General features: G+C 49.8%; 1 protein-coding gene across 1 annotated transcript; it reads right to left on the bottom strand.

The window, feature by feature from the left end:
* Window positions 1-610: 610 nt before the first annotated feature.
* Window positions 611-3623, bottom strand: LOC105004137 (chromosome unknown open reading frame, human C17orf97). Its single transcript, XM_010861671.1, has 2 exons — window positions 3389-3623; window positions 611-1068 (listed from the first exon to the last, which is right to left on the bottom strand). The coding sequence occupies exons 1-2, from the start codon at window positions 3573-3575 to the stop codon at window positions 611-613; spliced, it is 645 nt and encodes a 214-aa protein (XP_010859973.1). The 5' UTR covers window positions 3576-3623.
* Window positions 3624-11049: the final 7426 nt, after the last annotated feature.

Raw genomic sequence — 11049 nt, 5'->3', positions numbered from 1 at the left:
CCAGGCTCGGCAGGGGGAAACTAAGCCCAGGAGTCACAACTAGAGAGGAGCCTGAGCACCAAATGAAAGATCCGAGTGCCATAACTAAGACCCAATGGCAGCCAAATAAATATTTTTTAAAAATAGATTTAGAATTGATACTATCTACCCACTTTGTCTTTTTTTTTGTGGGTGGAGGAGACTATAGATAGCTAACTGTGATGGGAAATTAAATAACAAAGTGATGCCAGCTTATTTGAGAAAAAAAGGACATTCGGAAGAGAATTTTGTTCATTGACCTGCTTAACACTCTTAAGGAGCTGTGGCTTTCCTGGGCCATTGAAAGACATCTTGGTAGAAGGCGAACTGAGCTCATCAACCCACCAGACACCTGCTTCCTTCAGAGATAAGTCTGATTTCCTTTTATTTATGTATAGACATAGTTCTAACACATAGACTGGTGGGAAGGATAAATCATAAGCTTGTCCGGGTCATGGGTGGGCTTTGGCTCCAGCAGAGCAGCAGGGAAGTCGGAGCGGAGGAGCTTCAGGATAAGATTTCCTTCTCCCATCCAAGTATTAACCAGGCCCTACCCCACTTGACTTCCGAGATCAGATGAGACTGGGCACATTCAGGGTGGTATGGCCGTAGACATGAGGTTTCCTTCTGAGCAGTGGCTGGGGCCCTCGGCCGTCAGCTGCCCGCTGCTGCCACTGTCCTGATCCGAGAGGTAGGCTGGGTCCTCGGGGGTCTCCGAGGCACCGGGGTCAGAGTGGAAGCCCTTCAGGGCCCAAATTCGGTACCGCTTCCTCCGGTTCAGCTTGTAAATGCGAATCCTTTCCTTCTCGGCCTCTGGATCGGCGAGAATGCCATCCCAGCGCAGACTTTCATTGACCCGGTTGGAAAGGGTCTCTTCTATTTCAACAAAGCGGGGGAGACTTACAGTGGTGGAGTAGGAGAAGAGCTTGCTTTCATCCCTGTTCTGTCTGTGCTCTGGCCCCGGGCCGTGATCTTTACTGGGACCTAATATGTCACGGAAGGTTGGAGACAGCTGCTGAGTCTTCATGCCTTGACTCTGATGTTTATCTGCTGAGCAGATAGGCAGCGTTAGCCTCTGTGATACTTGCCCTGAGCCCGCTCAAGGGTGATGCCCAAACCACCAAAGATGAAATGAGAGGGCACTGGAGGCCCCTCCTTACCTAGGGCTCAGGTGGGCAAGCCCACCAGCCCCATACACACCCACTGCCTATAGGCTTTGGGTTGTCATGTTGGGGAGGGAGGAACCATTTACTGAGCACATACTATGAGCCAGGTCCCCTTGTGGAAAGGCTATCTGCCCTGTTTTCCAGGTGAGGAAACAGATGCCAAAAGCCTCCGTCACTTTCCAGTGTCACATAGCAGGTGGCAGAGCTTGGACCTGAACGCGGGCCTGACTCCCAGCGCCGGGTTCTTTCTACACAGATCCCCAACTCACCTCTGCATTGCTCGCCAAGGTACTGCCCAGTTCTGGGAGCCTGTGACTTACCCCTAGTCTAGACACTTTTATGACGGAAGAAATGGAGAACAACAGAAAAACTTCCTAAATCTGACTATGGAAAGCATTCTGCCAAGCCAGGAAATACTTCTGCTGGTGGCGTATACTGATTCTTTTGAAATATTAATAGCACTTCTGAATTATATAACGTGCATATAAAATACTACATGTTGTGATTCTTTCTTCAGCTCATCCTATTTTGGGGGGAGACAGAGAGGAATCTCCCTCCCCCCCCCAAAAGAAAAAAGAGAGAAAAGGAGAGAAGGGAGAAAGAAAATCCTCTCTTGGCATTCCTATACCTTCCACTTCCCCAAAACTATTTGGTGTCCCCTGCTGACAGTAAGAGGTACATGCCACTGTAATTTTTAGAGTCAGAAGCTAAGCTGAAAAAGATAATAAATTTCCTAATCTGTTTGGCAGGTACACCTGGAGCTTATTGACTTAAACTCCAGAATTGTTTTCTTGCCTCTTTATGATGATTCCACCTGGAGAAGTAATTGTAATCTGCCCATCCCCCACTTCTCCAAACTACAAGGGAAGGCTGCTACATCTTGGCCTCCAGCTTGCCCGGGGAGTCAGCTTTGCACAAAGGCCAGGGCCCAGAGACTTGAACCCAGGACTAACTATGCTAGAGGTAAGGGGCACTGATCCACATCCCTGATAGCAAGAGCCCCCACAGTGGACCACACAACTGACAAAAGAGATTTACAGCACCCATGGACAGGCGCATTCCACATCACGTTGCACTCTTTCCACAAATGAGCGCTCAGGACCTTTGTGGAGTCCCTAGGGAGTTCTCTGAGCGGAGCATGGTAAGCCTGTGGGCTCTGTGGGTTTGCGGCGGCTGTTGGCGGGTGTGTTTCTGTGATGTGTCCACAGGGAAACCAGAAGCGAGAATCCCATGCGTATAGTTGTATGTGTCTGGGGGTAGGAGGGGTCTAGGCAGGTGAGTGTGCAGCCTGTGAGTGTGTGCCTGCTGGCTGTCTATGCTTTAGTGATTACACTAAAGTGATTATACTTTAGTGATTATTTGGTGATTATACTGATAGAAGGGGGTGTTGTTGAGGGTGCTGAGGATGATAAAAAGTGTGTAGCAATGCCTGGTGTGATGGTGTTTGTGTGCAGTCAAAGGTTGGCCTTGGCAGGTGAGAGAAGTGGAAGGGCGGTCTGTACAGGGAGTGTACCCTGTATTATATGCACTTCCTGGGTATCTCTGGAGGAGGGTGTGGCAACCCGCTCCAGTGTTCTTGCCTGGAGAATCCCCATGGACAGAGGAGCCTGGAGGGCTACAGTCCATCAGGTCTCAGAGGCGGACACGACCAAGCCACTGAGCACACACAGCACCCAGAGGCAGGAGCCCCTAACGAATGAGGCTGGAAGGCAAGAGCCTGTGTTTCCATGTGCGCCTGAGACAATAGGTCACAGTGCCTCACTACCTGTGGGTGGGGAAAGTCTGTGGATGAGGATAAAGGCATCGCTGTAGGAGAGCTTGAGGGTTTTGTGGGGAAGGTAAGGATGATCAGGATTTTGAGTTTGGACTGAGGGATTAGAAAGATGAGTGTCTGTATAAAACTAGGAGTCACTGTGGGGCTGGGAGGCTCTGTGGGGGTGTTTCTGTGTGGGGTTGAAGGTCTCCATAGGTGTTGAGAACTCTCGACGCAGGATTTGGGGTCTATGTGGACATGGCTGGTCTCTATGGGAAAGGCTGGCGCCTCATCGTGCGGGGAGCCAGAGGACCTCTGATTAGTACCGACGAGTTTCTGTCTCTGGGCTGAACTGGTCCTCGAGTAGATGGGGTTCTCAGGGGTGGGGTGGGTGTCCTCGGAGAATTTCAGGTGTGGGAGCTGAGGCTGCCGCGCTAGCTGCTCCTCTTACCGTCCCCCTTGCCCGACCTCTTTGTCTTTTTCTTCTTTTTTTTCTTCTTCATCTTCCGTTTGGTCAGTTCTGAGGTGCAGCCCGCGATGGGGGGCAATCTGGAGCCCTGCGAGGCCGCCATGCAGCCCTCTCGCTCCTCCTCGTCCTCGCCGTCCTCCGACGCCCGGGCCCCACAGCCGCCGTCCATCCGCCCGCGGGACCGCTCCCCCGCACCTCAGGCAGCTGGAGACCTGCGGCCGCTGAGCCCTTGGCTTCCGGCGGCCCGGGAAGGGCCACGCGTCTCCATGGCAACTGCAGCGCCTGCGCAACCCAGAGGCTGTGGCCCGGGAGCCGCGGGCGGGGCGGACTGCATATGCGCGCCTGCGTAGCTCAGCCTTTGTGCTTGACTTGGTCGGCGCTAAAGGGAAGATTCTAAACACTTGGGTGGACACACATCTTCCACTCCTGTGCCTTTTTAAATGCTGTGTGTTATCTGCTACACTTTTATCTCCCAAGTTCAATTTTGTACGTCCGCCTTGGCCTTTCAACCCCCTCATGTCCAAAGAAACTCGTTTCTTTATCAGTCTCGATCTCAGTGAACAGGAACAGCTGGGCAGGCCAGAGCCATGGCTGTCTTCCTTGGTCTCACTCTCTCCCTGTACAATGAGCTAGGCTAGGGCTGACCACCATGCCTGGGACTTGAACTTCTGGACCTCTTTCCTAAATAGTCTCTGCTTCCAAACCCTTCCCACACAGTCTTTATCCACGCAGTGGCTAGAAAGAACTTTTAAAGACCATGACACAATTTCACTTTCTGGCTTAAAACTCTCCAGGGGGACCCTGTTGCAAGTCAGATCAAGACTGAACTTTAGTGTGGCTTACAAGATGGAATCTGTCACCTTTTTCCAGGTTTATCCACCAGTTTGTATTTCCTCAAAATGGCTGCAATAACCCCTCAGGCTCGTCTAGAATCTTTCCTCTGTCTCTCATCCGCTGTCAGGCTCCCTAATGTATCCCATACAGCTGTGCACACAGTGAGTGCTTGGAACCTGCCCCTTGACTGTCTGCTTTTGTCCCCAGGAGCTAAGTGAAGTGTAAATGACAGAGGTCCTTTGTGCAGATGACCGCCTGCTAGTGGAGATGTCTGGGGTTTGCTTTCCAGACACCCCACCTGCTGACTCTGGTGCTGGCAGACAGGTGTTTACAAAGACCAGCCGCCCTCCTTTTCCGAGAAAGGCTGACCTGTCTTTCCTCTCAGCTGGTCCTCTTTGCCCTGTGCTGTGCTTAGTCACTCAGTCGTATCCAACTCTTTGAGACCCTGTAGACTGTAGCCCACCAGGCTCCTCTGTCATGGGGATTCTCCAGGCAAGAATAGTGGAGTGGGTTACCATGCTCTTCTCCAGGGGATCTTCCCAACCCAGGGATCAAACCCAGGTCTCCTGCATTGCGGGCAGATTCTTTACCATCTGCGCCACTAGGGAAGCCCAAGAATACTGGGAAGCCCTGGTCCTCTTTGCCTGGATGTTTATCTGGCAGGAGGTAGTTGGCACTTCTCTTCCCGATTTTCCTGAAGGTTGCATCAAGGTCATGGGGAGCCAGCCAGTCAGCTTCGAGACAGGAAATTGACCTCCAGCAAAGGAATACAGTTTGGGGAATAATTATAAAAATCCCTTGTGAATAGAGATGGGGCAAGTATGCTCCTGTTTAGTAGATGAGGAGACAAACAGATGCAAAGTGACTTGCTCACCTCTCATGCTAATTAGCCCCCAAGTTGGGCCCAAAATCCACATTCTCAGTTTTACATCCAGCATCTTACACGGGAAAACAGTTGACTTCACAATGATGTTCACTGACCAACAGAAGAGATGATAGCATTTTCATTATTTGTTTCAGCTTCCTTGTTTGTACTTTCTCTTTGTGGTTTCTGTGGCTGTTATGAGCAGAGAGGAGCTAAGGTTTCTGTCTCTATAAGGATCATGCTTTCCCCTTTGGCCAGTGCTGACATAGGAATGCTTGGGTAGAGCTAGCAGCTTTTTCCTTCTGGCTGACTTTTCAGCGTGGGTCCCCCAGCTGGCTGGGCTGCTGGTTCCAACTCTCTGCTCTTTCCTGCCCACTTTCTCCATGCTGTCAGCTCCTTACCCAAGGTAAACAGGCATTGTCCACTTTTAAGCAGCACCAGCCTGAGACTTGGGCAAGTGGGGTCTCTGCCCCAGGCCTCATGCTTCACAGGACACCGCTCTGACTCTCCCCCCGCTCCACCTACCACGTGCAGCTATATCCCTCCCCAAGGGACAGGAAGTCTGTGGAATCAAGGAGTCCTGCCCACCCAGCACCTCCCATTCCTCCTTCCACAGGCAGCCCGCAGTCTGAGTACCTGGCACCTTGGAATTTCTTGCCTAAATGACTCCTGCCTGCTTATAGGGCACAATTGGGTCCCAGTCCTGGGTCCATCCTCTTGAGTAGCCCTAGGTCAAGGGCAGCATAGGTGAAATCAGCAGGCAGGCTGAGACGTCCAGACCTGTGCATTCAAGGCCGTTCTCAGTACAGGATAGGAGTTGGAAGAGGAGGTGGCAGGCCGTGGGCTGGGTGCAGGGCCTCAAAGAGTTGGAAATTCTAAACTTAAATCTGGCCTTCCAGACTGGTATGAAGGCTACTTGATAAAGTAAGAAGACAGTATTTCTTTTTCTTTCCCGACCCAGGGGTCGAACCTGGGTCTCCTGCATCGCAGGCAGATTCTTTACTGTGTGAGCCACCAGAGAAGCCTTGATTTTCTTTGATTACTTATTTATTTTTGCCTGTGTCTTAGTTGCATGTAGTCTCGCATTGTGGAGCACGGACTTCTCTAGTTGTGTTGTGGGACTGAAAGCATGTAACCTTCGTTGCTCTGCAGTATGCAGCATCTTAGTTTCCCCACCATGGATCCAACCTGCATCCCCAGTATTAGAAGGCAGATTCATAGCCACTGGATCACCAGGGAAGTCCTAGGAAGACAGTATTTATGTTATTTAATAGTATGTTAATTTACTTTATCACTTTTAATATTTAGCCATACGGTACGTGGGCTTCCATCTACTTTTGCCCTGGGCTTTGCAACTGTTAAAAGCATGCTTGCTCTATTTTTCCTCCTTTTATCAGCCACTCCAACTGCTTCTTGATTTCCACCTCATTCCTCATGGTATCTTAACAAAAGAAAAAGAAAAATCCTATAACATATTAAGTAAATTACATTATATCCAGATGGCAGAGTACTTGGGAGCTTCTAAAATAAAATGAGGTACCTGGTTCAGGCTGATTCAGGACAAAGGGCAAGAACATGTGTGCGGAGAAAAAGCAGAGCGCTGGGAAGGGACTGCTAACCGCTGCTACCCTCTCCTCACTCCCCTCCAGCCGCACTGGCCCACTGACTTACTCACTGCCTTGTTATTTCTCCTGCACATCCAGACATCTCAGGTCTTTGAATTCCTGCTCCCTCCCCCTGAACACTCTTGCTCTAGACATCCTGCCTTCATCCTGAAGGGTACTAGAATATGTCACCTCCAAACATACCTCTTGACACAGGGTCTGGGTGCTTTTTAGCTGTGATTGTCCGTTCCTCAAGTCTGGGCCATTTCTGCTTGTCAGTTCTTATGACAAATCCCAGGAAACTGAGATCTGCATAGGCAATTCTTTTTAAAAATTGATTTTGTTTTGAATTGGAGGATAATTACCTTACAAGGAAAGTTATGACCAACCTAGATAGCATATTAAAAAGCACAGATATTACTTTGCCAACAAAGGCCCATCTAGTCAAGGCTATGGTTTTTCCAGTGGTCATGTATGGATGTGAGAGTTGGACTGTGAAGAAGGCTGAGCGCTGAAGAATTGATGCTTTTGCACTGTGGTGTTGGAGAAGACTCTTGAGAGTCCCTTGGACTGCAAGGAGATCCACCAGTCCATCCTAAAGGAGACCAGTCCTGGGTGTTCAGTGGAAGGACTTATGCTGAGGCTGAAACTCCCATACTTTGGCCACCTCATGCGAAGAGTTGACTCATTGGAAAAGACCCTGATGCTGGGAGGGATTGGGGGCAGGAGGAGAAGGGGACGACAGAGGATGAGATGACTGGATGACATCACCGACTCGATGGACATGAGTCTGAGTGAACTCTGGGAGTTGGTGATGGACCGGGAGGCCTGGCATGCTGCGATTCATGGGCTCACAAAGAGTCGGACACGACTGAGCGACTGAACTGAACTGAACTGATAGTGATGGTTTCTGGCATACATCAACATGAATCAGCCGCAGTGCACAGGCGCTCTGTCTGCAGCCCCTTCCCCACACCGTCCGTGGTTAGGTGCTGTGCAGTTGAGGAGCTGAAGCCTCTCTTGGGATGTTTTTGTTTTTTCTTACTGCACTGGGCCTTGGTTGTGGCACATGGGGTCTTTGACCCTCATTGTGGCCTATGGTATCTTTAGTTGCAGCATGTGAATGCTTAGCTGTGGCCCGTGGGATCTAGTTCCCTGACCAGGGCTGGAACCCTGGGCCCTGTGAACTGGCAGCATGGAGTCTTAGCCACTGGACCAAGAGGGAAGTCCGTCTCTTGAGACTTTAGTTTCCTTCAGAACATTCTCTGATGCTGTCCACACCTTGGCCCCCAGGCTATTTCCGGAACTCAAAGATCTAAATTTCTTCCTGTATTTAGTTGTGGTGGATTTATGCCACCATCTCTATAGGAAGCGTCTCAAGGGCTTCCCTGCCTAAGCAAAGGAAGATCTTTTTGTGCGTGGAGGTCCAGGCCTCGTTGGCTGCCTGCTGAACAGCTGCCCCCGTGCTCACCTCTGTGGGCTGCTATTAAACTCCAAATCCTGGAGGCCTGTTGGTTCTGAGATGATGGGGGAGCCCCAAGATTCCAACTCCCCAGGAACATTTCTAGAAAGTGTTAAAGAAAAACAAAACTGGGTAATAGGAAGTGGTGGTAAAGACAGATTTTATTCAGTACTCCTGCAGCAGGGGAAAGAGACTTCTTTAGCCTAGAAATGAGCTTGGTTCTGATCTATACAGAGGGGACCTGGCCTTCTTAAAGAGAGAACCAGGGAACAGGGAAGGAGAGTGGGTGAGGACTCAAGCAGAGTCAAGACAGTGAAAAATTACAAAAAAAGCAGATGAGTAGTCAACCCCAAATGTTCATTAGGAGGACTGATGCTGAAGCTCCAGTACTTTGGCCACCTGATGCAAAGAGCCAACTCATTGGAAAAAAGCCTTATGCTGGGAAAGACTGAGGGCAGGAGGAGAAGGGGGCAGCAATGGATGAGATGATTGGATGGCATCACCGACTCAATGGACATGAGTTTGAGCAGACTCAGGGAGAAAGTAAAGGACAGGGAAGCCTGGCTTGCTGCAGTTCATGGGGTTACAAATAGTCTGAGATGAATGAGCGAGTAAACAACAAGATGAGTACTCAGTATCAGTATGATCAGGCCATCTTAGCCTGGTGACTGGCCCTTCACCAAGATACCTACTTACAGACTGAGACACAGGGGCCCCATCCTTCCTGATGGTTATATTTCAAAGGAATGGCTCCCAGGTTTTTGAGAAGACACTCCTGGGTTCCAGGAGATACACATACATCTCAAAGGCATAGAGAAAGGATTTACAACAACAAGTGTTCAAAATAAATGCTCTAAGAAAATGGAGGCAAGGCGTCTACCTGAAGGTGTTGGCTGGAACAAATGGTAAATTCCCTTGGCATACATGGGCTTTCTCAGACAGAAACTCAAGTGGCGATGGGGTGGGCTGGGTCATGGCAGGGACACCGTGGCCTTAGGCTGCTAGACGCCAGGCTAGATTATTTTTTCAGGGCTCTGTGTGTGGGAGGGTGGACAAAATCATTTGTGTTGAGAGATGCAGTTCTTATAGGCCACAGTTGAGGTCTTGTTGAGAAGTAGGCTTAGAGAAACCTGATGAAAGTTTGGTCAGAGTGAAGTCGCTCAGTTGTGCCCGACTCTTTGCAACCCCATGGACTGTAGCCTACCAGGATGCTCCATCCATGGAATTTTCCAGGCAAGAGTATTGGAGTGGGTTGCCATTTCCTTCTCCAGGGGATCTTCCCATTACCGTCTGAGCCACCAGGGAACCTCTTGGTCAAAGGAAGAGCCTTTTTCAAAAGGAAGGTGGGGACTTCTCTGGTGGTCCAATGGTTAAGACTCTGCGTTTCCACTGGGGAGCTAAATTCCTGCATGCCATGCAGTGCAGCTAAAAAAAAAAAGTGGAAGTCAGGGAGGTCATCTTTGCAGTTTGAGAGTTTAAGAAGCCAAGAGTGAGGGTTTCTGGGTCTTCCACCTGATTAAGGTAGTCAGAGGGTGCCGGCCAACATGGTCCTGGATCACTAAGGACACTCAGAAATCCCTGGGCTCTCGGGGACGTCTTGCCACCTAACTCGTCCACACAGATGCCTCTCCCCCACCCCATTTCCAGTCTTCTGAAAGTGTCATAGGAAACATACAGAAGCAGCTATGGCTTTTTGAACCAAAAGAAACATCACCTGCCTTGAACTAAAAAGAGAGCTTGAGCTTTAATCACTGATTTGTGTCAGTGTGTCTCTGGGCACATAAATGAACACACCTATAACCCGAGGACAGGACTACTGTGCCACGGATTATTATATCAATCAGTGGTGCTTGCAAATATATACGCCTTTTATTCATAAAGTCTTCCTTTATCTGTGGGAGTAAATCCATATAAGCCAATATCTATTTACCTTTTCCTCTTAAGACTCAGTAGAAAAGGGGCATGTCTTCTTTGCACACATGCACATAGATTGCTAATTCTTTTACTTCTTTTTTTTTTTGGCTGCACCACAGGGCATGTTCCTCTACCAGGGATCAAACCCATGCGCCCTGTTGGAAGCGTGGAGTCTTAACCACTGGGCCATCAGGGAAGTCCCTCGTTACTTCCTGAGGTGTGTGCATGTATGCTCAATTGTGTCTGACTCTCTGAGACCCCCATGGACTGTAGCCCCTGGGGCTTCTCCGTTCATGAAATTCTCCAGGCAAGAATACTGGAGTGGTTGCCATTTCCTCCTACAGAGGCTCCTCTTGACTTGGGAATTGAACTCAAATTTCCTGCATTGCAGGCAGACTCTTTACCTGCTGAGCCATCAGGGAAGCCCTACTTCTTAATGGTGCCTCAGAATTCAAGGATCTGAGACTGGCAGTGATTGGCCAGCTGTAATCTGCATCCTGGGCAGGGGGTCTGGGACCCCTCTCATGCCAATCCCAACCCCTAACTCTGGGCTCATTTTCTTCTCTGCCTCCCCACTCACCACTCCCCACCTTTCAACACTCCCTTTCTTGCCTTCCGTGTGCCCTCTACGTGCAGTGTCCTTCCCCATCTGGCCTGTCTGGCCAATTCCTACTCTACTGAGTCTCTGGACAAGGGTTTCCTCTGAAAAGCCCCATCTGAGCCCTGCCACACTGTAGTTCACGCCTCTGCATTTCTTTTGTATCTGATGCAGCCACAGGGGTTGGGTAGCATAATGGCTCTGCTACTAGCTGGCTGTATGACCTTGGGCAAATCCCTTAAAGTGTTCCTAGCAGTAAATTGGAGATAAATAATGTCCTACTTCCATGGCACCTGTCTCCCGTGAAATCACTACCCAGTAGGCAGCAGGTTACAGCTTGCACACCATTGTCCAGAGACGATTTCT

This window comes from Bison bison, unplaced genomic scaffold, assembly GCF_000754665.1.
Source record: "Bison bison bison isolate TAMUID 2011002044 unplaced genomic scaffold, Bison_UMD1.0 scf7180017864472, whole genome shotgun sequence".
Lineage (NCBI taxonomy): Eukaryota > Metazoa > Chordata > Mammalia > Artiodactyla > Bovidae > Bison > Bison bison.
Note: the sequence above shows the minus strand (reverse complement) of the source record. Positions and strands in the feature narration are given on the sequence as shown.

Bases quoted from the DNA above. Each gene is read 5' to 3' on its own strand.
- LOC105004137 (XM_010861671.1), bottom strand. From the start codon at position 3,575: ATGGACGGCGGCTGTGGGGCCCGGGCGTCGGAGGACGGCGAGGACGAG. The intron at 1,069-3,388 runs GTAAGAGGAGCA...CTATCTGCTCAG, and splicing joins GAGGTCGGGCAAGGGGGACG to CAGATAAACATCAGAGTCAA.